At 59.2% G+C, this 27162-nt stretch overlaps 1 protein-coding gene and 1 long non-coding RNA gene across 20 annotated transcripts in view; one reads left to right on the top strand and one right to left on the bottom strand.

The window, feature by feature from the left end:
* Window positions 1–26369, top strand: part of ZFHX2 (zinc finger homeobox 2) — a 28876-nt gene extending 2507 nt beyond the window's left edge. The window contains exons 2-10 of one of the 3 annotated variants that reach the window (XM_051822679.3): window positions 12502–14633; window positions 14830–15347; window positions 15782–16022; window positions 17115–17189; window positions 17535–17593; window positions 18557–18757; window positions 19129–19255; window positions 19329–22868; window positions 23122–26369. In XM_051822679.3, the coding sequence (XP_051678639.2) occupies window positions 12551–14633; window positions 14830–15347; window positions 15782–16022; window positions 17115–17189; window positions 17535–17593; window positions 18557–18757; window positions 19129–19255; window positions 19329–22868; window positions 23122–24095 (7818 nt within the window). In that variant the 5' untranslated portion in view covers window positions 12502–12550 and the 3' untranslated portion in view covers window positions 24096–26369. Of the gene's footprint in view, window positions 1–12501; window positions 14634–14829; window positions 15348–15781; window positions 16332–17114; window positions 17190–17534; window positions 17594–18556; window positions 18758–19128; window positions 19256–19328; window positions 22869–23121 lie in introns of those variants that run through there. The other 2 variants (XM_051822682.3, XM_089309865.1) reach the window with 2 other exon arrangements.
* The window catches only part of LOC103351179 (uncharacterized), a 31233-nt gene continuing 5565 nt past the window's right edge, over window positions 1495–27162 (bottom strand). For 12 of the 17 annotated variants that reach the window (XR_016217945.1, XR_016217944.1, XR_016217943.1 and 9 more), the window contains 4 exons: window positions 26650–26814; window positions 16156–16309; window positions 15897–16057; window positions 15468–15787 (listed from right to left, as the gene is read on the bottom strand). This is a non-coding gene — a long non-coding RNA (uncharacterized LOC103351179). Of the gene's footprint in view, window positions 3056–4186; window positions 10853–10930; window positions 11020–15467; window positions 15788–15896; window positions 16058–16155; window positions 16310–26649; window positions 26815–27162 lie in introns of those variants that run through there. The other 5 variants (XR_016217935.1, XR_016217940.1, XR_016217938.1 and 2 more) reach the window with 5 other exon arrangements.

Here is a 27162-nt window from a genome sequence, read left to right on the forward strand (position 1 = left end):
ATGAAAAACTGAGAGAATGAAATAAATACAAGTAATAGCTATAGGAAGGGAGAGGAGATAAATGATAGAATATTCCCAAAGAGGTCGACAGGAACGAATACAATGGTGAAGGGGGAAGGGAGGGAGGAAGTGACATCGAGTAAGAGAATGTGGTACAGCAAAGGTAAATGGAGGGGGGGGCTGAAGCTGAGCAGAGCTGTGTGGAGCCAGCTCTGCGGGTCGGGGGAGAGGGGAGGAGGAGGTATCAAAGGAAACAGATGCCTCTGGTGTGAGGAGGGCACAGCAGGGCTGAAGCAAAGACAGCACCGCAGGGGGTGGGCGATTTGGAAAGAAGGCGCAGCAGCAGGGCCACCGAGCTGAGCCCCAAAAGAGAAAGTCCAGAGAGGGAGAGGACACAGAGAGAGCAGGCCAAGAGAGGGAGCGAGAACCTCACACACAGTCATTCCAGGGGCCTGATCACTCACTTCCCTACCCATCTTATTCCCAAGCCAGGAGAACACAGCAAAGAGATGAAAAGTAGAATTCCCCTTTCCTTCCACTGACAGGAACTTGAATCTTCCTGGCCCCTTGAGAACCGAAGACCTCAAGCCTCTGATGTCATAAATTGCTCGTGTTGCCGTGGCAACCGGACAAGGTTCCTCCCTCCATGATGTCAGAGGCAGCTGGTGTTACCTTGAGACGCATCCAGGAACACGTTGCTGCTTTGCTGGGGGAGCTACATCACATGTGGGGCTGGGGCCTGAGTAAAATCTGTGGGATTCCTGGCTCTGGTAGTGTGGCCTTGCCTCTCTCTCGGGAGCTGTTCTCAGCCCAGAATGACAGTTGTCACAAAGCAATGTTGTTAGAGCCTGACGGGAGGGACCTCGGGAGACCAGGGGCATTGAGGAGGGGATGAAGGCAAGGGAGGAGGCCGAGAGCTGGAAACGCAGTTTCAGAACCTGCAAGGAGGCAGCGCGGTGAGCAGCAGGCAGAGTGGCTGCTTGTGTGAGCTGAGGCTGGCTTTGGATTTGGGAACGCAGGCTAGAGCTGGCAATGCCCGGGAGTGGCAGTGGGAGCTGGATGAGGCTGTGCACTGTTGCAAGGACAGAGAGGAGGGAGGGGTCTGGGCTGCCAGGGGGCCCAGTGGGATCCGGCGGTAGAGGAACAGGGAAAGGGGTCCCTTTAGTCCAAGAGGCTAAGCTGTCTGGTGAGAGGCTGAGGGTGGTCACGATGACCACCCGAGAAGGGGCTGCGTCTGTCTGGCTTCCGGTTGTTTCCTAGCACCTAGCACAGCGTCTGCTACCCAGGACAGGCTGAATCAGCGTCATCCAATGTGGAATTAACAGGGAGAGGCTCAAGAGAGGAGTTGGCCCCCTAACTAACTCTTGCCCCCCACCAGCACCCCCATAAACAAAAGGGCAAGTTGGGAAAGGGCTGGAGGGGCGTTCCCCGGGGATGGAGAGATCTGAGGCTGAGACAGGACAGACTTTGGGTTATAGGCACACTTGGAGGCAGCCAGGGTTGATTTGGGGAGTCTTTTTTTTTTTTTTTTTTTTTTTGAGATTCCAGGAGGAAAAAAAAAAAAAAAAACCATGAATGAACAGTCCTAGGAACTCAGAGGAAGAGGTGGAGGAGGCTAAGGGAGGGAGGCGGTTTCCAGAGAAGGTTGAGAGTGGTTTCCTAAAAGAGTCAGCAAATCTGAATAGGAAGTGGCACTCCCACCTCATCTCCAAGGGTGGAATCGGTCATACCTGCGTGGACACGCTGGCTACTTCATCAAGCAACACCTGGCCAAGCCCAGCAGTGGCCCCATGGGCTAAAGGCAGGGGCGGCAGAGGTGACTGCCGCCCAGGGCTCCCTGGAAAGAACCCTGAAAGTCAGCCTTCACGTCCGGCTGCTGCCCACTGCCTAGAGCCCAGGGCAGCTGTGGAAGGGGCCGGGGGCGGGGGCGTGAAGGGAGGACGTGGTGACTGTGTGCACTGTCAGCCGCTGCCACAGACTTGGGCAGCTCATATTTTGCGGCAGGCGACAGGCTGTCGACACTGCGGTCCTTTACCTCACCGTTAGAAACTCATTTCATTGATTTTTCCATCTTTCTTCTCGGGCTCCTCGCACTAAGCTCAGTCATCCCACCACCCACATTCCCAGAACCCCCTGGCCTCTCTGGGGAATGCCAGAGGGGGCCGTGGTGGGGAGGGACTGCCTGCCCACGCCTCCTCCACCCCAGGCCAGTGAGGCAGGGGTGTCAGGTTTGGAGGGCACTTCCTCCCCTGAGGTAATCCCACTGGCTGTCAGTGGCCCTTCCATCCAGAGAGCAGGGCCCATGTGTGAGGGAGCAACAGGGCTGAGATCCACTCTGGTTCCTGCCACCAAGCTATTCCCTGGATGTGGGGGGTTGCAAATGCAGGGCGGGAGACATCTTTGATGGCTACCAATGCAGCTCAGCACTCTGCAACAGTCTGGTTTTGTGTGTGTGTTTCCTTTCAAAAGTCCAATGAGAGCAGGTGTGTTTTGGCAGGAGTGTGGGATTACTCAGGCCTTGGCATTCCATTGGAACCTTGCATGCATAGGGGCCTGTGCACGGAGGGTCTGGTCCTAGGGAGCCTGCAGATGGGCAGTCAGTGGGGCACGATGGGTGTGGGCCGAAATCTTCCCTGTCCCTAGTGCCTCCTGCAGCCATAGCTAGCTACCCTCCGCCTCTCCCTTTGGGGCTGGGCTTGGGCTAAAGGTCAGGAGTCAATTGCCAGTCACTTGGCTTCTCAGGGAAGGAGGGAGGGGTAGAACAGGAACTGGTGGGTTAAACGCTATTTCCATCCTTGATTTTTTCATTTCTTGTGTTGTCGCCAATCCTGCTTCCTGTAACCAAGTCTGAAGCCCAAGGCCCTCTGCCTCTGGTGTTGTTGGCTGGGTTCTTGAGTCTTGGATATGAGTCTCGGGTTTGCTGCTCCCCTTGATTCAGAGCCCCCTGCTCTGTGGCGGTGGTCTCCGTCCCGTGTCCTGTGTGCCTGGCCACAGATGCCTTCCTTCTGCCCATTGCCAGCCTCTGCAGGCTGTGGGGTCCCCAAACACTGGCGCTCTTGGGGAAAGAAGGTGCATTTGAGGTTAGGAAGTGAGAAGGCCAGGGACGGACAAGGAAAAGGTTCTGGGTAGACTGGGCAGAGAGAAGAGGGGAGTGTGACAGGGACGAAGGTGACTTCACCTGAGTGACAATTTGCTGGGGGATGGGGGGAAGGAGTAGGCTGTGAAGAATAAGAGATACTGGAGAGAAAACAGGAAGCCTGACCTCCGACCCCCACCCACCCACACACTTGGAAGTAAAGAGGGCTGAGGAGGAGGAAGGAGGAAGTGTGGTTATGTGAGACCAGAAAGCGGAAAAGCCAGGCCACCGGTCTCCGTCTCTGCCTCAGTCCTGAGTTCAAGCCTTGCTGGCTTTGACCCTTGTGGGAGGAACTGAAGTGGCAAATTAACGATGATAATGAAGTCACTGCTCCTTGTTTGTCTTTGCTGGTTTCCCCTTGAGATTTGTCCTTTGGCCAGACAGGGCAATGTGGGGGAGGGGAGAGACAGCAGCAGTGGAGGGCGGGGGAGGGTGTGGGAAATCGGATGGAGAGATGGACAAATGGGCTTGAGAGAAGAGGGGAGGGTGAGTGGAGCGCAGGGAAGCAGGACCCAGGGATGGGGGAGAGGAGGGAGGAGGGGAAAGGAGAGAGGTGTGGACTGCCTGCCGGGCAGGGAAAAGAACAATGGGGAACAGCAGAGGGAAACCTGCCCGGAGGAGCGCGGGAGGGAGACCGAGAGGTGGCACGGAGTGTCGGTGAGCCGGAGGGAGAGAGCTGCAGCTGGCGGGGCCTGTGGGCGGGGCCTCATCTCCATCTCTAATGGCTGTGAAATGAGGTTAGCTCCATTAGAGGCGGCGAGAGTGTAACGAGATCACACTCATTAGGGCTGGGCCATCCCAGTAATTACCACCACCCCAAACACGCCCGTGCCAGCCAGGCCGCCAGGTACTTACAGACACACAGCAACGCACCCACACAGGACATCCTGCTGCTGACCAGGCCCGCACAGGTGTAACGGGGAGGACCCAGCTGGTTCTGGTGCACCTTCACCAACCCCAAAGACTTGCTCCTCAGGGCTACACACGCATGGGCAGAAAGCAGTAAACACACACACACACACCCCTAACCCAGGAAATAAGGCGTGCGGATGAATAATTATTGTTTCCATTTATTGATCACATCCAAAGTGCCAGTCTCACTAATGATCACCTCCACAGATACGACTCCATGAGGGACTATTCCCCATTCTCTACAGGAAGAAACTGAACTGAGGCTTTAAGCAACTGAGCTAAGGTCATTTACATGTTAGAACTGGAAGGAGAATTTGATTCCAAGTCTGTCTGACTCTGAAAGGCTGTGTTTTTCACTAACACCAGCCTGCTTATCTGATGTTCATATACTGATATGGATAACCGAATGTGGCACACACATCGTCTGGATAACCTCACCTGTGATATCCGCCTTCCCGCCGCCACCTCTCTGTCACACAAACACCCCCCCACCCCCACCCACACACGCAGACTCAGTGCCCCTGCATAGACTGCAGTGTGAATGGCGCCCCCTGGAGCTCGCACAGAGCAGTGATCCTGTTCTGGTCCATCTTGTGCTAAGAGAGAAACTAAGGTGGAGGCAGGCAGCATCGCTGCCTTCCAGCTCCAAGAGGAGCGCAGCAGCACCTGTGCGCAAGGCAGCACACTTGGGGGCAGAGTAGCATGCTCAGAGTCCCAGACCTCGCTCAAACGCAAACCAGCCCACGGCTGGGCGCTTCCAGAGTCACTCAGGAGCCGAGTGCCGGTCTTGGCTCTGCGTCTTTCTAAGTGGGAGATCTTCAGAATCTGTCCATGTTTGTCAGAAGGAAGAGCTGGAGCTCTGCGTCAGACTGGTGAGGGAGTCGGGAGGCCGCGCTTCCTGGGGCTCGGCCCGGTGCCGGCTTGGTGCGTGGCCCACATCTGAGCAGTGCTGCAGGTGCAGGCTGAGTACTTTTTATCCAAGATGCTTGGGAAATATTTTTGATTTTAAAAATGATTGTTTATATTTATTTGAAAGGGGGAGAGAGAGAGAGAGATCCTTCATCCATTGGTTCACTCCCCAAATGCCTGTAACAGCCACATGAGCATGCAGGGCCAGGCTGAAGTCAGAAACCAAGAACTCAATTCGGTTGGGTGGCAGGGACCCAAGTACTCAAGGCATCGCCTGCTGCCTCCCAGGATGTACGTTAGCAAAAAGCTGGGGCAGAAGCAGGGCCAGGACCTGGACCCGGGCACTCCAATATGGGATGCGAGTGTCTTACATACTGCACCAAATATCTACCTCTTGGAATTTTAAATTTGCATGTATTTGCACATACATAACGAGATGGCTTAGGGATGGAACCCAAGTCTAAACATGAAATTCATTTATGTTTCATGTATATCTTTTACACAACTTAAAGGTAACTTTTTTAAAACATCTTTTAGCATAGCTGCATATTGAAAATTTATTCAAGAGACAGAGAAACAGAGGCAGGTAGGCAGAGAGGGCCCCCCTCCCCCTCTACTGGTCTACTCTCCAAATGCCTGCACCAGCAGAGGCTGGGCTAAGCCAAAGCCCAGAGTGGGGAACTCAAGCCTGTCTCCAGTGTGAGTGGCAGGAAGCCAAACGCTTGGGCTGAGACTCAAACCCAGGCACTCTATATGGCATCTCAATCCATATCTCAACCACCAGGCCAACACACGTTGACTGTGACCCATCACGTGAACACAGGTGTGGGATTCTCTGTATGTTATACCACATCAGGCTCATAATGCATTAGATGATTTTAGACGATTGTGGATTTTGAGGTTAGGGATGCCCAGCGTGTATAGTTGTTGTAAAAGTATTTAAATGGAGTCATTGCACATTACGGGTTCATGCAGTCAGAGAGCCAGACCGACTTATATACACAGTCACTTACAGTGGTATCTTTCCACATAATTATAGAAGGATTGCCTGCAGTTCCATGCAAGCTCAGGGCGATCATTGTCGTCTACGCAAGTCCCCGGTGCCAGCACCAGAGAGGAACCTGATTCTGGATGCAAGGGCGCAGTCCCTGCCTGCCCATGCCCAAGTGTTCCTGCGGAACTGGGTGGGGGAGGTTCTGGGCTGGTTCTCGGACGTGGTCGTCCGAGCTTGAGGTATGTAGAACCGCAGGGCCTCGCGTCTCCAGGGCGCTGTAAGATCAGACAGCTCCACACTGCTCTCCTGCCCTGGACACCCACTCCCCGCAGCAGCGGGCGCTCTACGCTCACTTCAACAAATGCACTTCCCTTCCGCCCCTGTCTACTCTGCGTCCACCGTCCACCGCCAGCTTCTTCCCCTGAGCCTCCCCTTTCCATATCTCACTCGGTCCTCCCATGCCCACCTTTAAGCATCTTGCAAGGGGACAGGCCACCTGCCCATTGTGTTGCCAGAGCTGGGAGGCTGGGCAGAGCGTCCATGTTTACCTGGGCACATCGGGAAGCAGACTTGCCCTGCCCCACCCTCCCTTCCTCCCTGTCACTTTTGTTTACACACTCCGTGAACTTCTCCTGCTTGTGTGTTTCATTGCTGCCTTACTCATTCATTCATTCATTCATTCATTCTCTCTCTCTGACAAAACAGGTTGCACAACAATAAGTGCTTGCTCCCTAAATATTTGTAGGAGCAGGAAAGCAGAGATCTGGGATAGGTAGGTAGAGTTTACATGCAGGAATAGAGTTAGTGTTTGTCTTGTTTTTCAATGTAGAGGACCAGGTTTAGAGGCAGAGAAAATTAGTTTTAAAATGCAAGAAGAGGGGGCCAGTGCCGTGGCTCACTTGGTTAATCCTCCACCTGCGGCGCCGGCATCCCATATGGGCACCGGATTCTGTCCCGGCTGCTCCTCTTCCAGTCCAGCTCTCTGCTGTGGCCTGGGAAGGCAGTGGAGGATGGCCCAGGTCCTTGGGCCCTGCACCCACATGGGAGACCAGGAGAAGCACCTGGCTCCTGGCTTCGGATTGGTGCAGCGCCGGCCGTAGCGGCCATCTGGGGAGTGAACCAACAGAAGGAAGACCTTTCTCTCTGTCTCTCTCTCTCTCACTGTCTATAACTCTACCTGTCAAATAAATAAATAAATAAATGCAAGGAGAGGCCACAATAATTCTGATGCAGGTGCCCGTGGCTTCTGCGCCCGGTCCAAGTGTGAGCCTGGGCAAACCTTCTGCTCTTTGCCTGGGATCACGGGTGTCAGCAGGCCCAGCACCAAGACAAGAGGGACAGTCGGAAGTACCTCTGCGGTCAGGAGGGCTAGATTTAAACCCTGAGGCTCTGCCCTTGGCTGCAAAGGGCAGAGATTCGGTGACTGATCCTGGTCAGAAGAGGAGTGAAGCTTGCTAGGGAACTTCCTAAGGGGAAGCTGGGACTGAGCCTGGGTCTGCATGGATCCAAACCGCCTGTTCTCTCACTGCCTAAAAACCACGAGGCTCTGCTGGCGAGAGGTTCTTTGCTGTTTATGTCAGACGGGCCCCCTGAAGTAGGGGTGCACAAACTCATCTCTCTTGCTTGTCTTTCCCCTCCCTGCAGGCAGCCTGCACTTGAACGCCACAGGTTGAGACAAAGAGGGGAGAGAGGTGAGGGCAGAAGGAGCTGGAAGAGAGCAGTGCTTTGGGCAGGAATCTCAGAGGGAGAGGAGAAAGAGAAGGTTCTGCAGAGGGCCTCTGAATAAGGGAAGCAGGAGCTAGGACAGTTGGAAAGACAAACACACCTGGAAGGCTCCGGTGTGGAAATCATTGTATGCAAACTGTAAGCAAACCATGCTGCCCTCTGACAGGCTTGCATAGGAAAGCTTCAGCCATGTCGTTGGGTTTGGACACAAGGACAAAACAGGGGCCTTTGTTTTTTGAAGCGCCATTGGAGACACTCTGCCCCCTTTCTGATAGGCCCCCTCCTCTGTGTTGTTCCCTCTGTGACCACCAGGGAGCAGTAGTGTTTCTCATCCGCCGCCGGAGGTGGGAGGGGGGTTGCACCAAGGAGTCCAGGTCTAGCTGGCTGCTCTGCAGGAAGCACCCCAGGTCTACTGCACCTCCTGCCCTGCAAGCCAGCGTGGCTCCCGGCTCCTCACCCAAGCATCATTTCACCCTTGGCCCTTTGTTGCTTGTAAATTCTCTGGTTTGGGGGGTCTCACCGTGTTTCCGCTGCCCAGCTTGCTCTCAGAGCCTGCCTTCTCCGCTTTCCCTCTCTGTTCTTGCAACTTCACATCCGGGTCGTGTGGGCTGTCCTGTATAACACCCCCGCCCCCGCCCCGCGGTTTGCCGGGCCCTGCTGTGTGCGGTGCTGCCTCATGGATGCCCTGTCTTCCTTTCTCTGCCCACCTCCTGCAGTTCAGGAATCATGACTTGGGGGTGGGGGACACTGGCTCCCCAGCTGAGCTCTGAGAGATGTCTTCCAGCGCAATAACCAGAGGGCGGTGGCGGGCAGCGGGGAGAGGTGGTGCCAGAGAGAGCAGGGAGCGGCCTGGGGTTTCTCAGCTCCGATGCACGAGGGAGGGAGGGAAGGAGGAAGGGGCAGCAAGGGCGCCCTGGAGCCTGGGGCCAGTTGGGAGCTGGAAGATTCATCTCGGGGGAGGACTGCACCCTCACAACTCTCCACCCTCCTCCCTCGGCTCCTGGCCTCCCTCCTCCCATCCCCCTCAGTGGCAGCAGCCTTGTAATTTAAAGCTCTCTCTGTCGCCTCTAATGTGATCCTCTCGTTTTATTGACTCTCTCTGCCGTCTGTGGCGCCCCTTCACATCAATCTCCTCTAATCACACCGCCGCCACCGCCTGCTCGGCTCCCCTAACCCCTCTGCTCTGCACCAGCCCCGGGCCGCGCCTCTCCCCAGTGGACAGTTCCCCACTCCACACCGCACCTGCCCTCTTCCTCCACCCCTCCTTTCCAGGCTGGGGCGTCAGGGCCTTCCAGGAGTCACCTTCCCTCTCCCCCACCCCCACCCCCGGGTCCCCTGGGAGAGGAGGTGCCCTCTAGGAAGCCAGGCTCAGAAGGGCAGGGGGTCTGGGGGAAGCTGACAGCATCTTGGCCCACACCCCGGGGTGGCAGGAAGGGGGTGACTCTTAGGCCTGTCCTGTTTCCGCACCATCTCCAGGGCAAGTAGGAAGGGACAGAGAGGGACACAGATTCAGAGAGGGAAGGAAGAAAAGATGGAGGAGGAGGAGGAAAGAGGAAATGGAAGGAGAAAAAAAAAAGTGAAAAAATAATTGCTGCAGCTAAGGGTTTGTGATAAATAGTGGGTGATGGGAGAGCAAGGGGGGAGGGGGGAGGGGGAGTTGGGGGCCGTGGGGGGGCTGGGGAGGGATGCACTGAGGCAGAGATAAATTTGCAATTGAAATTCTTTCCTGAAGAGAAGGAGGGGCAGGTTGGGAGGTGGGGGAGACATTTGCAATTTTAAACAGCTCCCAACCTGCCCTGGACAGATCTGGGTCTCACCCAGGAGCTAGCCAAGAGCTTAGCTCCTTTAGTTTCTAGCCAGGAACCGGCCGTCTTTGTCCTGGGAAGTCGACATCTTAGAGAGAGAGTCCGGCCGCGGAGTCTGCTCCCAGTAGGCGGGGGGGGGGGGGGGGGGGCTACTGCTGGCCAGCTGGGAGACTGCACCCACACCCACTCGTGTCCAGCTGCACCCACTCAGTGGCAGGACCCACACGGGCTCCTCTGGCCAGGTGGTTTCTTCCCACCAGGTAGGGTAGTGAAAGATGGTAGGGCCCCAGCTTCTAGGATTGAGTGGAACATCAGACCCTCACGAACCCGTGTACCTTCTTCCCACCAGGGCTTCTGTGAGAGCAATCTCTCCCACACCTGGAGAGTCTCTCTCTCTCTCTCTCTCTCTCTCTGGTCCTCTCTGTCCAATTCCTTCACTTCCCTTTGGATTCTCCAGTTCCCCCCACCTCTCCATTCCCTCCACCCAGGTACTGATTTGCATTTTCATTAGCATGCTAATCCAGCCCCTCTGGAGCTTCTTAATGGCTATGACTTCACGCCTGGCTGGACCCCCTGGAGGAGGGAAGGGAATAGGGGCCTGCAGGCTGCTTGGGACCAGACCCAGGAACCCATTCCCAAACCAGAAATCTGGAGGTGGCCCAAGGAAAGTGAAGCCGTGCCCTCCACCCTTCCCTGAAGCCCTCTGGACAGAACTCCGGAAGTGTGCTCATCGGCCAGCTGCTGTTAGGGCCTGGGGAGAGCTGGGAAGGAGGTAGATGGGCTGTTGGCACCTGGGAGTGGTAAGGTATGGAGGCCTGGGGAAATCTGGGGAGTAGCTGGGAGACTTGGTGCTTCTGGTCAGTGGCAGGCAACCAGGAATCCTGACTTCCAGGCCTGGCAAGGCTCCTGTTTGCCTGTATTGGGTCTGAGGGACGGTCTGGCAGGAGGAGGGGCCCAGGCCACCGCGTGGGGAGAACCCTGTGCCTAGCCGGTACTTTTCTGGTTCCGCCACCTTGGAGCTGTGTGGTCATCAGCAGCTCATCTGACCTCTTTCGTTGGCTGCCTGAATCATCTATAAAATAGGGTTGCCCTTGTGAGAGTGAATAGTTGACGCAAAGCATGATGTGTGTGCCATACTAGCCGTCAGTAACATTAGCACTGTCACATGTTATTATATCTTTTGGGGGAGGAGAAGGCAGCGTGCAAGCTGTTGTCTTTCAACTGGCTGAGGAAGCTCCCACGTATTCCACATGGTTGAAACCAAAGATAGATCTAGAAGGCACCAGACAACCGCACAGTGCCCACGGGCCAGGGGGAGTCAGTTGTGGCTTCTCTCTGGCCAGAATCTGAGGGTCTTCCCAGAGTTCACCCCTTCAAAAGACAAACATTGACTGTGCTCACGACAGAGCAGTCAGGGAAGCACAAGGTGCCTGCTCTGATAGAACTCACCTTCTAGGAACACTGGGAATACCAGGTAGCACAAGATCGCTGAAGAAAGTAACTCTGGGACTGATTCAGCTTCTGTCGAGAGGAAAGACCTGTTGGAGGAGATATTTGTTTATAATTTTTATTTATTTGCTTGAGAGAGAGAGAGAGTTCCCACCTACTGGTTAACTTCCTAAATGCCCACAACTGGTCCCAAAGCCAGGAGCTGGGAACTCAGTGTGGGTCTCCCATGTGGGTGATGAGGACCCAACTACTTGAGCCATTGCCACTGCCTATCCGGGAAAGCTGGAATGGATCCGAAGTACAGCCAGGGATCCGAACCCACACTCTCTGCTCTGGGATGTGGGCATCCCAGCTGGTGTGGTGACCAGCAGCCACCCAGCTGCCCTTGCGGAAGTGGTGTTTAAGCACAGAACTGAACGTCAAGGGGCCACCACACAGAGACTGGGCAGTCGGCCAGGCTGAGTAAGCACGGGGCAAGGGCCTGAAGGTGGCCATGAACTTGGTGTGTTTGAGAATCAGGAGGAAAGCCAGTGGGCTGGAGCGAGCTGGCAGGGCGGCTTGGAGAGCGAGAGATGGTTCAGAAGGACCTTTTTGTAGATCAGGAAGAGTTTAGATTTGAGTCACAGTGCCATGAGAAGTCACTGGTGGGTTTTAAGCAGAATACAGTATGATTAACTAAAAGATGAGTTTTTTAGGATGCCTGAAATTTGCTTCTAAACAATGCACAAAAGGCAGGGAAGTGGGTGAGGATATAGATGAGACAAGGTAGGCCATGGATTGATAAATTTTTTGTGAAGATTTATTTATCTATTTGAAAGGCAGAATTACAGGGGGCAGGAAGGGAGAAACGGAAACAGCATCATCTACTGGTTCATTCCCCAAATGGCCAGGACAACAGCGGGAGCCAGGAACTCTGTCCAGGTCTCCCACGTGGATGGCAAGGGCTCAAGCACTTGGGCCATCTTCTGCTTCCTTCTCAGACACACTAGCAGGGAGCTGGATCGGAAGCGAAGAGCCAGGACTCAAACCAGAGCTTGAACATGGAATGCTGGTATTGCAAGCTTAACCCGCTGCACCACAGCACTGGCCCCGGGTTGATAACTGTTGAAGCAGGGAGGTGGGTTGTAAGGGTGTTCTGTGTACTAATTTGGCCTACTCTTAGCTATGTTTGCATTTTCATAATTGAAAATGAAAAGAGCATTCTGGCTGCTGAGTGGAGGGAATACATCGTAGGGCAACGTTGGAAACCAGGGGTCGACGTGGAGTTTGCTGTGTTTGTCCAGGGAAGAGATGATAAACAGCCAGGCCAGGGCGGTGCTTGTGGGGGAGGTGAGTGGACTTAGCAGAAGCTGAGAGAACACGAAGGTTGCAGCTGAGGCAGGTGGATTAGTGTAGGTGCCAACTTTCAAGATGGGAAGGACAGGGAGAAACAAAGAGTTGTGACTTCCGACATGTTCGCTAGAAGCCGTGTGACGCGGCAGGCTGCTGAGTGGGCGCCTGCGTGTGGTGTTCAGGGAGCAGGATGGGGCCCCGCAGCCTCACGGCACTGCTTTCTCCATGTTTCCCTGCAGGTCCCTGGCTGTCGCGCTGAAATGAACCCCCAGCACTCCTCCGTCTACGATGGCCACCCTTAACTCAGCCTCTCCCACCGGCACCACCCCCTCTCCCCGGCACAATGCCCCATCCCCAGCTCCGGACCCCGCCTCCTGCGGCACCCCCTCTGATCCTGTCACCAAAGATCCCCCTGCTGTCCCCTCCAGCTCTGAGAGCATGAGGCCCTCAGAGCCGGGGGGACAGCCCTCAGAGTCGGGCTGTGGCCTCGTCCCACCAAAGGAGACTGGGGAGCCCCAGGGAGAGTCTGGCAGTGGCGGCTTCCTAGCCGAAGGCCCCGGGGTGGACCAGGAGCAGGAGCAGGAAGGAGGGCTCCCTCCCCTGGACCTAAGCAACCACTTGTTCTTCACGGCGGGCGGGGATGCCTACCTGGTGGCCACGCTGCCCCTGCCAGGCGGCAGTGACCTCCTGTTACCAAAGGGCTTTCCCTGGGGCGAGGCAGGCGGCGAGCAGGAGCCCGGCCTGCCCCTCCTTGCCCAGCCGCCCCCCACACACCTCACTGCCCTTCATGTCCAACGTGGCTTTGACCCAACCCAAGGCTTTAGCTCTTCTGACCAAATTCTGTCCCAGGATACCTCAGCGCCATCTCCGGACGCCTGTGAGGAAAGGGATGGAGCCTTCTGGAGCTACCGGCTGGCTCCCAACCCACCCGGAGATCCCAAAGATGGCCCCACAGGGAGTGGCGGGGGAGGCCACCCGGCGCCCTTCTGGCTCTGCCTCCTGTGCCGCCTGGGCTTCGGCAGGCCCCAGGCCTTCGGGAGCCACGCACAGTCTCACGGGGTGACGCTAAGCCCTGCCCAACACCAGGGCCTGCCGGGCAGCCCAGCTGTGCTCTGGGAGGGGGACAAGGGCTGCACGGCCCTCATGAGCTTTCTGGAACCAAAACCCCCTGCCCGCGCCCCTCCGGAGATAGCCCCTCACGACGGCAGCACGGTCAACGCAGAGGCGAACGCAGCCCAGACCGAGGTTGGCTCCCCCGAGGCAAGAGTCCAGGCCCTCGTCCTCCCCACTGAAGAAGTCATGGCCCTCAGCCCACCCTCCCCAGCCACAACCCCGGCCACCTGGGACCCCAGCCCAACCCAAGCCAAAGAATCGCCAGGAGCAGCAGGCGAGGCAGGGCCAGACTGGTTCCCTGAGGCGCAGGACGAGGATGGAGGGCCCTGCCCCCCACTCAACCAAAGCTCACCCACCTCCAAGGAGGGGGGCACTCTCCCCGCCCCCGTGGGCTCCCCGGAAGACCCCAGTGAGCCACCCCAGCCCTACCGCCTCGCTGACGACTACACCCCAGTCCCTGCGGCCTTCCAGGGCCTCAGCCTGTCCAGCCACATGTCCCTGCTACACTCACGCAACTCCTGCAAGACACTCAAGTGTCCCAAGTGCAACTGGCACTACAAGTACCAGCAGACCCTGGACGTGCACATGCGGGAAAAGCACCCCGAGAGCAACAGTCAGTGCAGCTACTGCAGCGCCGGGGGCGCCCACCCGCGCCTCGCCCGCGGGGAGAGCTACAACTGCGGCTACAAGCCCTACCGCTGCGACGTCTGCAACTACTCCACCACCACCAAGGGCAACCTCAGCATCCACATGCAGTCGGACAAGCACCTCGCCAACCTGCAGGGCTTCCAGGCGGCACCCGCCGGCGGCTGCGGCGGCAGCGGTGGAGGTGGAGGTGGTGGCGGTGGCGGGCAGGGAAGTCCCCCAGAGGCCTCCCTGCCGCCCTCCACCGGGGACAAAGAGCCCAAGACCAAATCGTCCTGGCAGTGCAAGGTGTGCAGCTACGAGACCAACATCTCCCGCAACCTGCGCATCCACATGACCTCCGAGAAGCACATGCAGAACGTGCTGATGCTGCACCAGGGCCTGCCGCTGGGCCTGCCTCCTGGGCTGGTGGGGCCGGGCCCGCCTCCCCCACCAGGGGCTGCCCCGCCCAACGCGCCTGAACTCTTTCCATACTTTGGGCCCCAGGCCCTGGGGCAGCCCCAGGCCCCCTTGCCTGGCCCCGGGATGAGGCCCGACAAGCCCCTGGAAGCCCAGCTGCTTCTCAATGGCTTCCACCACCTTGGAGCACCTGCCCGCAAGTTCCCCACACCTGGTAAGCTCCGTGCGCCCTGTTCCTTGCTCCCCTTCTCCCCTCCCCTGGAGCCAAGCTCTACCTCCTGTTCTCTCCCAACGGCCAACCACCCACTTAGGTAACAACCATAACCCCCCTCATTAACCCACCTCCCCGCATTGCAGAGTGGCCCTGCCCTGTGCCTTCCTCGGGCCACTGATCTGTCTCCGTCCCCCAGCCCCCGGCAGCCTCTCCCCTGATGCCCACCTGCCTCCAAGTCAGCTCCTGGGCTCCTCGTCCGACGGCCTGCCCACCTCGCCGCCCCCAGAGGACAGCCCGTCCCTGAAGGTATTCCGCTGCCTGGTGTGCCAGGCCTTCAGCACGGACAGCCTGGAGCTGCTGCTCTACCACTGCAGCGTAGGCCGCAGCCTCCCCGAAGCCGAGTGGAAGGAGGTGGCCGGCGACACCCACCGCTGCAAGCTCTGCTGCTACGGCACCCAGCTCAAGGCCAACTTCCAGCTCCACCTCAAGACGGACAAACACGCTCAGAAGTACCAGCTGGCGGCCCACCTGCGGGAGGGTGGTGGGGCCCTGGGCGCCCCCTCCCCGATGCCCCTGGGAGAGGGGGCTCCATATGGATCTGTCTCCCCGCTGCACCTGCGCTGCAACATCTGTGACTTTGAGTCCAATAGCAAGGAGAAGATGCAGCTGCATGCCCGGGGCTCGGCCCATGAAGAGAACAGCCAGATCTATAAGGTGAGGCTGGGCGGGGAGGGGCTGGGGGGCCGAGGGAAGGGAGAAACCCAGGATGTGCGCACCCGGGGGACAAGGTGTTCAGACAGACGGGAGAAAGAGAGAAACCAAAGGACAGTGGCCTCTGATGAAGTGAAGACTTTATTCAGCTCTCCTGGTGTTTGGGCTGGAGGGAGGGGTCCGTGCCAGCTCAGTCCACGCGTCACTGTTGAAGGTTCAAGAGGATGCGCCCACATGGCATTCACCACGAGGAGGGTGCAGGATTGGCAGGAGGAGGAGGAGACTGTAGTACTCAGGGGGCGATAGGAGGGAAGAGGGGGCTCAAGTCGGGGGAAGCAGGTGCTGCTAGTCAGGCTCCCGTAGGGGAGGCAGAGATGTCCCCTGTGATACGGCGCCGTCCCTTCCGGGCCTGAGCCAGCCTCTTGCTGTGTTTCTAGTTTCTGCTGGAAATGGAGGGAGCAGAGGCAGGGGCCGAGCTGGGGCTGTACCGCTGCCTGCTGTGTGCCTGGGAGACGCCCTCCCGCTTGGCCGTGCTGCAGCACCTGCGCGCACCTGCGCACCGCGACGCCCAGGCCCAGAGGCGTCTGCAGCTGCTACAGAGCGGCCCGACAGCCGAGGAAGGACTGGCAGCTCTGCAAAGCATCCTGAGCTTCAGCCACGCGCAGCTCCGGGCTCCCGGTGAGGAACACGCGGGCTGGGCAGGGAGTCCAGGGCTGTGGAGAAAGGGGTGCAGGGGAGGAGAGGCGGGGCTGTGAAGGGATGGTGGGACAGGGCGGGGCTTCAGGAGGGAGGGGAAGGAGGAGGCAGGCACCATGCTGCCGGTGGAGAGCAGGCCGCGAAGCGAGGGGAGAGACTGGTGTCCTAGCAACGCTGGGCATGGGGGTGGCAGGCTGGAGCTGGCCAGGAAGGAGAGAGAAGAGGGCAAGAGGGACACGGATGGAGTCTGCTCCATGCTGGGCCAACACCTGTTGGAAGAAGCCAAGTGCCGTGAGCATGCTCCAAAGGCAGTGGGGGTGGGAAGAGGCCCTGACAAGCTTCCCGGCCTCTTTCGGTCTCCTAGGAGGCCTTCATCCCTAAAGCAGGGCTGAGGTTGTAGCAGCAGAGGCGAGGAAGAGCCAGCCAGGCACCACTGAGGGTGCAGGAACAGAGCCCGGAAGGGGCTGTGGGAGGTGGGCACAAGCGGCCGGGCTTTCCAGGGGCCAGCAGTGGGCGAGGGCAAGGGCACGGGCAGCGGGAACCAGGAACAGGCGGCATTGACTGGTGCTAATTGAATTGCCAATATGCCGGCTGGAGTTAAGTGCTGGAGGGGGCCCAGATCAATAGCTAACGATCCTGGCGCAGGGCTGAATGGAGTTAAGGAACTTTAACACTTTAATTAGGCCGCCACCGAAAATAAATTCCTACACATCTGTCAATTCTTGCTTGAGTGCTAATCTCCCTGCTGGACCTTCCGCCTCCCGCTTCCCATTCCACCTCCGCGTCCCTCTTGGGGGCCCTCCTACCACATTTCTGGGCCCCCCACTTTCAGGGTCGGCAGAGGCGGGCAGGGCGCTGAGTTTGGTTCTGTTTCTGTCGCCTACTGCTGCACACGCCCAGCACGACCTTGGGCCCTGCCAGCTCTAATCCAGTGGCTCTTCGCCCTCTCCTGCGAGTTGAGTCATGCAGCCTTTTTGTCTTTCGTGACTGGCTGCTTTCTGGCCTCCTCAGCCCCATGTCCTCCCCTCCCTGAGGGTCACCTCTTTACCCCGGCCCTCCCCTGTTCCTGCACAGGGAAAGCTCCTGTCATCCCCTCGGCCGAGCCGCCCACCCCTGAGAAAGATGCCCAGCACAAGACAGAACAAGCGGGTGAGTCGCTCAGTGGATGCCCCTCCCCCCAGGCCTCATACTCTCTGAGACGCCCGGGACCTTGCAGTAAAGCAGGTGCAAACCTGATTGCGGGGGGGGGGGTCGTCGGGAGGAAAGCATGCCGAGCCGCAGAAGGCCAGGTGCTTCCGCCCTCTCTGGGCACCCACACCTGGCCATCCTGCTCACCTGCCTACTGACCTTCCTGCCCTTCTCCCTCCCTTTTTCCTTAAGCCCACCTCCCCGCCCTGGAAGCTGTATGCTACACATCATCTTAGGGGCTGGGGGCTGTGAAATGAAGGGGGTGGGCTGTCTGAGACCCTCGATCTTCTCTCCCTTCATCCTCAGCTTCTGAAGAGGCGGAGAACAAGACTGGCCCTTCCAGAGACGGTGCCAACCAGACCACGGTCAGAACTGGGGCCACGGGGCGGAGCCGAGGCAGGGTCGGGCTTGCCTGAGATCCGCTCATACCCCCAAGGCAGCCCCAGTGCTGTCATACTTGCTGCTTACTGCTCTCGCCTGGGTCCAGTGACATTTTTCGCACACACTGGGCAGAGCTGGCCCCAAGGGGTGAAGCACAGAGGGAAAGGAGATGAAGGGATGGCAGGAATGGGAGGAGAGGCGAAGAGAGGGGCTGAGCAGATGGCAGGAAAGACTGGAGGTGGACAGAGGAAGGAGGCGAGGAAAGAAAGGAAGAAATGGAAGGAAAAGGGCAAAACCCAAATACTCACTGCTGCCCCACCCCAGGAGCCCGGAGACGGAACTGTCTTGGGACTCCCTTGCTGGGACCCCAAGCAAATGATTCACCATGACAACAAGCACCACACAGCGAAGTCCCCGGTCCCCGGACCTGGGCAGCTGTTTTGCTCTGTGGCCTGAAAGTGTTGATTCTGAGCGGGTTCCCAGCCTCTGCTTTTGAGACGCGGTCCTGGGCCTCCGGGCCCTCCCGACCGCACGGCCCTGGGCTGTACTTGTTACCACTGTGCCGTGCAGTAGGACTGCGTCACTGCCAGCTGCAGACACGCCCCAGGTGCTCGGCCTCTTCCTCCTAACTCCCGCTCCCTCCAGCACACCTGTTCCAGATGTCTGCCGAGGGCCAGGTGTGTTAAGATGAGCATCTGGATCCCATCCCCTCCCTCCCACACAGGCCTGCTTTCTAGGAGGCATGTGAGGTGGTGGCCTCAGCCAGGCCTCTATCCCATGCAAGGGCAGTGCCAGCTTTTGAGACTTGTGGTTGCCCAGGTGTTTCCTGTCTGGCTCCTTCTAAACTGGGAATGGGGCCCAGCGTGCACTCAGGAATCCAAGGTACCGTGGGGTGGCGGGTCCCTGCCTTCCCATGACACCTCCTCTGCCACCTGTATTGCCCCTAGGTGTACTGCTGTCCATACTGCAGCTTTCTGAGCCCAGAGTCTGACCAGGTGAGAGCTCATACACTCTCCCAGCATGCAGTGCAGCCCAAATACAGGTGTCCGCTGTGCCAGGAGCAGCTGGTGGGCCGGCCTGCCCTGCACTTCCACCTCAGCCACCTTCACAACGTGGTGCCCGAGTGCGTGGAGAAGCTGCTGGTGGTGGTGAGCAGGGGCAGGGGAGGAAGGGTCGGGGTTCCCGCGCAGGGAAGCACAGCACAGGGTCTTTTAGCGAAGCTCAGAGCTGAGAAAGCTACACACCTTGCTCACTTCCTGAAGTCCTGGGGAGCAGGGCAGCAGGCACAGGCCTGCCAGGGTCAGGCAGCCTGGAGCAAAGAGGGAGCCAACGGGGAGGGGCAGCAGCTGTGGCTGGCCCCCAGCTGTGGGAAGGGCAGGAATTGGGGGGGGGGGGTTCTGTCCAGACAGGAGGCCGGATCCATGAAGAAGGAGCTTGGTGCAGGTCTGGGTATGGGGCGGATGGGTCAGGTGTGACCTCGTGGGTGGTGGAGAAGCCACTAGGGTGTCTGCCGTCACAGGCCACAACAGTCGAGATGACCTTTACAACCAAAGTGCTGCCGGGGCCTACGCTGAGCCCCCCGGAGGACGGCCCTGAGCCCCCCACCCCTGGGCCAGAGCATACGGTCAGCAGAGAGCAGGCAGCAGGTAAGGCAGGGGACAGCAAGGGCACCTGGGCTCCAGGGACCAGGAAGGGCTAGAGACAACTGAGCCATCACAGCCTCTTCTGTCTCCTCAGAAGGCCCCAAGCTGCCCCCAGAAGCCAGTCCAGATCCTCTTCCCGAGCCTGCGCTGGCCCCAGTCGAGGTCCCGGAGAAGACCTCAGGAAGCCCGGATCCAGCCCCTTCACCAGCCGCCTCTCCAGTGCCCCGGCCTGACGCTCAAGCTGAAGAAGTGGCCCCTCCACCCACCACAGCCGAGGAGGAAGAGGGGAGCATGGGGGAGCCCCGCTCTGCAGAGCCCACGCCAGCTGACCCTCGCCACCCTCTGACCTACCGGAAGACCACGAACTTTGCCCTGGACAAGTTTCTCGACCCTGCGCGGCCCTATAAGTGCACCGTGTGTAAGGAGTCCTTCACACAGAAGAACATCCTCTTGGTTCACTACAATTCTGTGTCCCACCTGCATAAGATGAAGAAGGCCGCCATCGACCCCTCTGCCCCTGCCAGGGGAGAGCCGGGGGCCCCGCCCACTGCTGCCACCGCCGCAGCTGCCGACAAGCCCTTTAAATGCACCGTGTGCCGAGTCTCCTACAACCAGAGCTCCACCCTGGAGATCCACATGCGTTCGGTTCTGCATCAGACTCGTTCTCGGGGGGCCAAGGCTGACGCCAAGGCCGAGGGGCAGGAGCGTAGCCAAGAAGAACCCAGGGACGGCGAGAGCGAAGGGGAGGTGGGCGCCGAGAAGAAGGGTCCCGACCCCGGTAGCTTCGTGTCCGGATTGCCCTTCCTGTCCCCTCCGCCCCCTCCCTTGGACCTGCACCGATTCCCAGCGCCCCTCTTTACCCCGCCAGTCCTGCCCCCCTTCCCTCTGGTGCCCGACTCACTGCTCAAGCTCCAGCAGCAGCAGCTGCTCCTGCCCTTCTACCTCCACGACCTCAAGGTGGGGCCCAAGCTGGCGCTCGCTGGGCCTGCGCCCATGCTGACCCTGCCGGCCGCCACCCCTCCTGCCCCGCCCCCGCCCCCCAAAGCTGAGCTGGCCGAGCAGGAGTGGGAGCGGCCCCCCGCAGCCGCCGAAGAGGGGCCCGAGGCAGGGCCCTCCTCACCTCCCCACCCCTCGCCCAACGAGGCCGCCCGCACCGCAGCCAAGGCCCTTCTGGAGAATTTCGGCTTTGAGCTGGTGATCCAGTACAACGAAGGGAAGCAGGCTGCGCCGCCGCCCCCGACGCCCCCTCCGCCAGAGGCCCCAGGGGGCGGGGACAAGCTGGCCTGCGGGGCCTGTGGGAAGCTCTTCTCCAACATGCTCATCCTTAAGACCCACGAGGAACACGTCCACCGCCGCTTCCTGCCCTTCGAGGCCCTGAGCCGGTACGCTGCCCAGTTCCGCAAGAGCTACGACAGTCTCTACCCGCCCCCCGCAGAGGCCCCCAAGCCTTCCGCTGGGTCTCTGGATACACCTGCTCCCCAGCTGGGCCCGCCCTTCCTGGTCCCGGAGCCCGAGGCAGGGGGCCCCCGGACCCTTGAAGAGCGGAGCCGGACAGGAGGACGCTGGCTCCCGGAGGAGGAAGAGAGCTCCAGGGGGACTCTCCCTTCCCTGGTGCCCGCGGGCCGCCGCTTCTCCAGAACCAAGTTCACGGAGTTCCAGACCCAGGCCCTGCAGTCTTTCTTTGAGACCAGTGCCTACCCCAAGGATGGAGAGGTGGAGCGCCTTGCCAGTCTCTTGGGTCTGGCTAGCCGTGTGGTGGTGGTGTGGTTCCAGAATGCCCGCCAGAAAGCCCGGAAAAATGCCTGCGAGGGGGGACCCGTGCCAACCGGAGGGGCTGCCGGGGCGGCCTCTGGCTGCAGGCGCTGCCATGCCACCTTCTCCTGCGTGTTTGAGTTGGTGCGGCACCTTAAGAAGTGCTACGATGACCAGACCCCCGAAGAGGAGGAAGAAGAGGCAGAGAGAGGAGAAGAGGAGGAAGAAGCAGAGGCGGAGGAGGACGTTGCGGAGGAGGAGCAGGGCCTCGAGCCCCCGGCAGGGCCTGCGGGTCCGCCCCCGGCAGCTCCGGATGGGGAGGAGCGAAGCCAAACCCAGGCAGCAGAGGTGGCCAGCAAAGAGCCTGAAGGGAAGGCGCCGCCTTCGCCAGCGCCAGCGCCAGCGCCAGCCCACCCCTGTGACCAGTGCGCTGTCTCCTTCCCCAGCCAAGACCTCCTGACCAGTCACCGCCGGCTGCATTTCCTGCCGGCTGTGCAGCCCAGTGCTCCTACCCAGCTACTAGATCTGCCCTTGCTGGTGTTCGGAGAGCGAAACCCCCTGGTAGCAGGTACCCCGCCGGCACCGGGGCCACCCCTCAAACGGAAGCACGAGGACGGTAGCCTGTCCCCCACTGGTAGCGAAGCCGGGGGTGGCGGGGAGGGCGAGCCCCCCAGGGACAAGCGCCTGCGTACCACCATCCTGCCGGAGCAGCTGGAGATCCTGTACCGCTGGTACATGCAGGACTCCAACCCCACACGCAAGATGCTCGACTGCATCTCCGAGGAGGTGGGGCTGAAAAAGCGAGTGGTGCAGGTCTGGTTCCAGAATACCAGGGCCCGCGAGAGGAAAGGCCAGTTCAGAAGCACCCCTGGGGGGGTGCCCAGTCCAGCAGTGAAACCGCCTGTCACGCCCAGCCCTGCCCCTTTCCCCAAGTTCAACCTCCTACTGGGCAAGATCGATGATGGGCCTGGGAGGGAGGCCCCAAAGAGGGATGCACCTGCTTTTCCCTACCCCACAGTCCCGCCTGCCTCCGGGCCCCCGCCTTTCCTACCGCCTGGGAAAGAGGCCACCACCCCAACACCAGAGCCACCCCTGCCTCTCCCGCCTCCTCCACCCCCACCCCCACCCCCTCCCCCCAGTGAGGACGAGGGCCCAGAGGAACCATCTAAACCTTCTCCGGAGAGTGAGGCTTGCAGTCCGTCTGCAGGAGATCTGAGTGACTCGTCGGCTTCCAGCCTGGCTGAACCAGAGTCCCCAGGAGCTGGGGGGACCAGCGGGGGAGCAGCAGGCGGGCCTGGGGTTCCAGACGGAATGGGGCAGCGGCGCTACAGGACCCAGATGAGCAGCCTGCAGCTGAAGATCATGAAGGCCTGCTACGAAGCCTACCGTACCCCCACCATGCAGGAGTGCGAGGTGCTGGGGGAGGAGATCGGACTGCCCAAGAGAGTTATCCAGGTCTGGTTCCAGAACGCTCGTGCCAAGGAAAAGAAGGCCAAACTGCAGGGGGCGGCCGCTGCGGGGGCTGCAGCCAGCAGCGAGGGCCCACCGGCAGCCCAGCGCACGGACTGCCCCTACTGTGACGTCAAGTACGATTTCTACGTCTCCTGCCGAGGCCATCTCTTTTCCCGCCAGCACCTGGCCAAGCTCAAAGAGGCAGTCCGGGCCCAGCTGAAGAGCGAAAGCAAGTGCTATGACTTGGCCCCAGCACCCGAGGCACCTCCGGCTCCCAAGGCCCCACCTGCCACCACACCTGCCTCTGTGCCCCTCGGGGCCACCCCAGCCCTGCCTCGCCTGGCCCCGGTCCTCTTGTCTGGCCCAGCTCTGGCCCAGCCCCCGCTGGGCGGCTTAGCTCCTTTTAATTCAGGTGAGTGGGGAAGCTGGGAGGAGTTGGACTTCAGCGAACAGCTCCCTGTAATGGCACGCCCATTTCCCTCTTGACTCTTGTCCCGTCCTCACCTCCTCCTGTGGCCTCCCTTTGCTTCAGGCTCCTGGAGGAGAGGGGGCTTGGAAGCTGGGTGATGGGAGTGGGTAAGTATGTGGCTGGAGGTAGCCTCTGGCAGGAGAGGCTGGCGGAGGCTGGCGGTGCCTAACCCTTCACCGCTCTCTCATCTCCCTAGGCCCTGCAGCCTCCTCAGGCCTCCTCGGCCTTGCCACTTCGGTCCTGCCTGCTACCACAGTGGTCCAGACTGCTGGCCCAGCCCGCCCTTTACCTCAGAGACCCGGGCCCGACCAAACCAACACTTCCGCAGCAGCAGGCACCACCGACCCTGTCCCGGGCCCGCCTCCCGAGCCCCCAGGGGACAAGGTCTCCGGTGAACGAAAGCCGGCTGGGGCCCCCGCCAACTCCTCCGCTGACGCCCTCAAGAACCTCAAAGCACTGAAGGCCACTGTCCCAGCCCTGTTGGGGGGCCAATTCCTGCCCTTCCCATTGCCCCCTGCAGGGGGGGCGGCTCCGCCAGCTGTCTTTGGCCCCCAGTTACAGGGCGCCTACTTCCAGCAGCTGTACGGCATGAAGAAGGGGCTGTTTCCCATGAACCCCGTGATACCTCAGACCCTCATTGGGCTGCTCCCCAATGCCCTCCTCCAGCCACCGCCCCAGGCCCCCGAACCCACAGCCACAGCGCCTCCAAAGCCTCCTGAACTGCCCGCCCCAGGGGAGGGCGAGGCCGACGACCTGCTGACGGGCAGCCCCGGTATCTCCACGGTGGACGTGACTCACCGCTACCTGTGCCGCCAGTGCAAGATGGCGTTTGATGGGGAGGCCCCGGCTACTGCCCACCAGAGGTCCTTCTGCTTCTTTGGGCGGGGCTCTGCGGGCTCCATGCCGCCCCCGCTGCGGGTGCCCGTTTGTACCTACCACTGCCTGGCATGTGAGGTGCTGCTGAGTGGGCGAGAAGCCCTGGCCTCCCACCTGCGCTCCTCGGCCCACAGGCGCAAGGCGGCCCCGCCCTCCGGGGGCCCACCCACCACTGTCACCAACGCTGCCACTGCTGCCACAGCTGCTGTGGCTTTTGCCAAAGAGGAAGCAAGATTACCTCACACGGACTCCAACCCAAAAACTACTACTACCTCTACACTTCTAGCTTTATAAACAGATAAACCAAGATAGGGAGAGGGGAGGGCCTCAGGGCGCCCTCTTTTGCCCCAAGGGGTGTTTGGGGGGAGCTCAGATCCCTCACCCCAACCCTCGGCTCCGCCCACCTTGTGGGAATCTCCACTCCCACCCTCTGTGGGCTTCACACCCCACCTCCAGCAGAGTCCCGCCTCCTCCCCCAGACCCACACACATGCACACACACCCTCACCCGCCAGTCCTCGCAGATGGAGCCCTCAGCCCAGCTCTTTCCTGAGGACTCACACGTGCCCGCCCGCCCGCCATATGCAACAGCGAGCCTTGGTTCCATCTTCCTCCCCACTGAACTCCCAGCGCGCCCCCATTCCTGTAAACACACACACACCACCCCGTGCTACTCCACTGAGAAAACACCAAAAAAAAAAAAAAAAAAAGCAGCAGCAGCAGAAGCAGCAGAAGAAAACCCAAGACAAAGAGGGGGAGAAGAAAACAAATGAACTGCCACTCCCTCTTCTCCTTCCTCCCCCGTTAGAGCGCCACACCGCTCACAGACTTTCCAAATACCCAGCTGGCTCCCAGGGCTGGGGCCCGGAGGGCAGGGAGCCCTTGGGACTCTAACCAAACTGGAGGTTGCGGGGAGACATGGGGGCAGTGCTCCCAGTTCCTGCTCCCCGGCTCCCTCCTCCCTGCAGCCTGGACTCGGGGAAGCCGCTGCCAGGAAGCCCTCTGCCAGCCCCCTCCCTGCACCCTGGGAACTGCAGCAACTTATTCTCAAAGGCTTTAAACCGAGATCCTCTCAGCAGCTGTGGGCCTGCCCCTTGTCCTAGCCCTGTCACATGGTGGGGGGGAGGGGTCCAGCCTCCCGGGACCAGCGCTGCCCACCAATGGCAAATCCAAAGTTCTTTTAAAAAAAAAAAACTGAAACACACACACAACCAAAAAAAAAAAAAAAAGAAACCCCAACTAAACAAAAATGAGAGTGCATGTGCACATAGGCACGACGGAGAGATGGAGAGACCAGAGGAATGAACTAAAAAACTTGAAAATACAGAGAAAAAAACTCTCCCACCAAAAAAGTGGTTTTTCCTGTCTGTGTAACTTGCCCCCTTCTTCAGGGCTTCTGTAAGCCAGCTCGCCTCTGGAAGATGGATGGCTTCACCCCTGGCTGTGGGTCCGGGGTCCTCACAGGACCGTAAGCAGGGCAGCCTTCCCATGCCAGCCCGTCTCAGAGGTGGGGGCTGGGAGCGGCGAGACTCCCCGAAATTGAGTACTTATCAGGACAGGTAGCATCCCCTTGTTCCCGGCTGTGAGTTAGAAAAGTTTGTTGCCAAGAGAATCGTGGCAGTCCCAGGAATCAAGGGGTATGTGGGGCCACGTGGTTTGTCAGCCCGAGGCGTGCTTACCTCCTGGCCACCGTCCTCTTCTCTCACTTACTTCGTTCACAGACCACTTGCAGGGTCCCCTGTTTCCCATCTGCTTCCCTCCCCCTCATCTTCTGCCCTGCTTCCTGCCCCCTGCAGCCCAGCCAGCTCCTCCACGAAGCCCCAGGAGGCAGGACCCACCTGAGGGGTCCAGAGCTGATGGTAGGGGAGCAGATGGACGGACAAGGAGATGACTGAGGCACAGGATGAGTCTCCCTAATACCAAGGGGACCCACAGACTGACCCAGAGAAAGGGCCTCACCTGTAACTGGGCGACCCCAAAGCCCAGCTGAGGTGGCAAAGGGTAAAGAAGTAAGTGCTTTATCTTGGCAAAGAAAAGCCTGTGAAATCCCCATGCCCTCTGGACATTTTCTACTCCCTAAGACGTTTCCCCTTTCAAGGTTTTCTCCCATCCTTCCCCTGCAGGCTCCTACCGCCAGCATCCATGTCAGACCCACACACAGCCCGCCAGCCCTGGGACGTAGGTTTTCTGGTCTCTCGGTCCCTCTGCTGTGTGGCCATGCTGATGCAGAAGGAGTGGCTGATGTGCAGGAAAGAGGGGAAGGGTGCAGAATTCAGCTCACCCCCCAGTCCCCACGTAGTCTGTGAATCTCACTTCCTGTCCCATTCACTTCCGCTCGGGCAAACTGGGGATGGGGTGGAATTCGTTAAGCTGATGATACCAAAAATGCAGGTGAGAGGAGAAGAGCGGGCGCCCTGTGCTTGAGCCTGCTGCCACCCTCCTCCCCCTGCCTCTCAGCGTCTCTCTTGTACCCTCTGTCCCTGTCCTTTTCTCTCTACTGCTGAAATTCTGTGTATAAAACTATTTTCTTAGCAGCATGTGTATGAGGAAAGAAGCTTTTTCACTCTGTGCTTTCTGGGAATGTGACTTGTGTATAAAAAAAAAATGAGAACAAGAGGAAACGTTTTAAAGAAACCCTTGACAAACACCTGGCGTGGGGTGGTTACAGGCGCAGTGTCGGGAATTCTAGGGGTTGGCAACCAAGGTAGGCTGGCTGCAGTTTGAACTGTGACATTTTCACTAGGAGTTAACATAGCCAGAAATCTCAGCTCTTGCCCTCCAAAGTATTTTCCTATACCATGGACATTCAAAACAGCAGGCAGGAGTTCACTCAAAGCAACTGTACTTACCTGGGACCCTGGAGAGCAGGGAGAAACAAGCCTGGCTGACTGCTGACGTGGGCTGACCCTCGTGTGTCTCGTTCCTGGTGGCTGGAAGCCTTGCTCCTGAGCGCCTGTCTCAGCCCAGAAGTCCTGAGGGGCAGCACTCCTGCTCCGGCGGGCAACACCTAGTGGCTGTTGTGGTGGACAGGGGGCTGGGTCAGCACAGCCCCTGCTGAGTGCTGGAGGTACCCGCCAGGTCACCAGGATTAAGTCACGTTGCCTCTCCAGTGGAGTGACAGACTCGGCGCGAGTGCTTGGCACAGCAACACCTATTGTACAGACCCTCCCCTACCATCCCTGAAGTGAGCCTGGTTCATAAAAGCAGGCTTCTGTGGCTTGGGGCAAAGTCCTAGGGCTTCTGTCCTATATGGTCCCATGGAAGTACCCAAATTAAAGTCTACCCTCCTCACCACCAGGGTAAATACCGGGAGGTAGCAAGTGGCAATAGCCTAGAGCTGTTTATTCTAAGCCAGAGTCTGA

The sequence above is a fragment of the Oryctolagus cuniculus genome, chromosome 12 (assembly GCF_051225735.1).
Source record: "Oryctolagus cuniculus isolate XC-2025 breed Fujian yellow rabbit chromosome 12, ASM5122573v1, whole genome shotgun sequence".
In the NCBI taxonomy this organism is placed as follows: Eukaryota; Metazoa; Chordata; class Mammalia; order Lagomorpha; family Leporidae; genus Oryctolagus; species Oryctolagus cuniculus.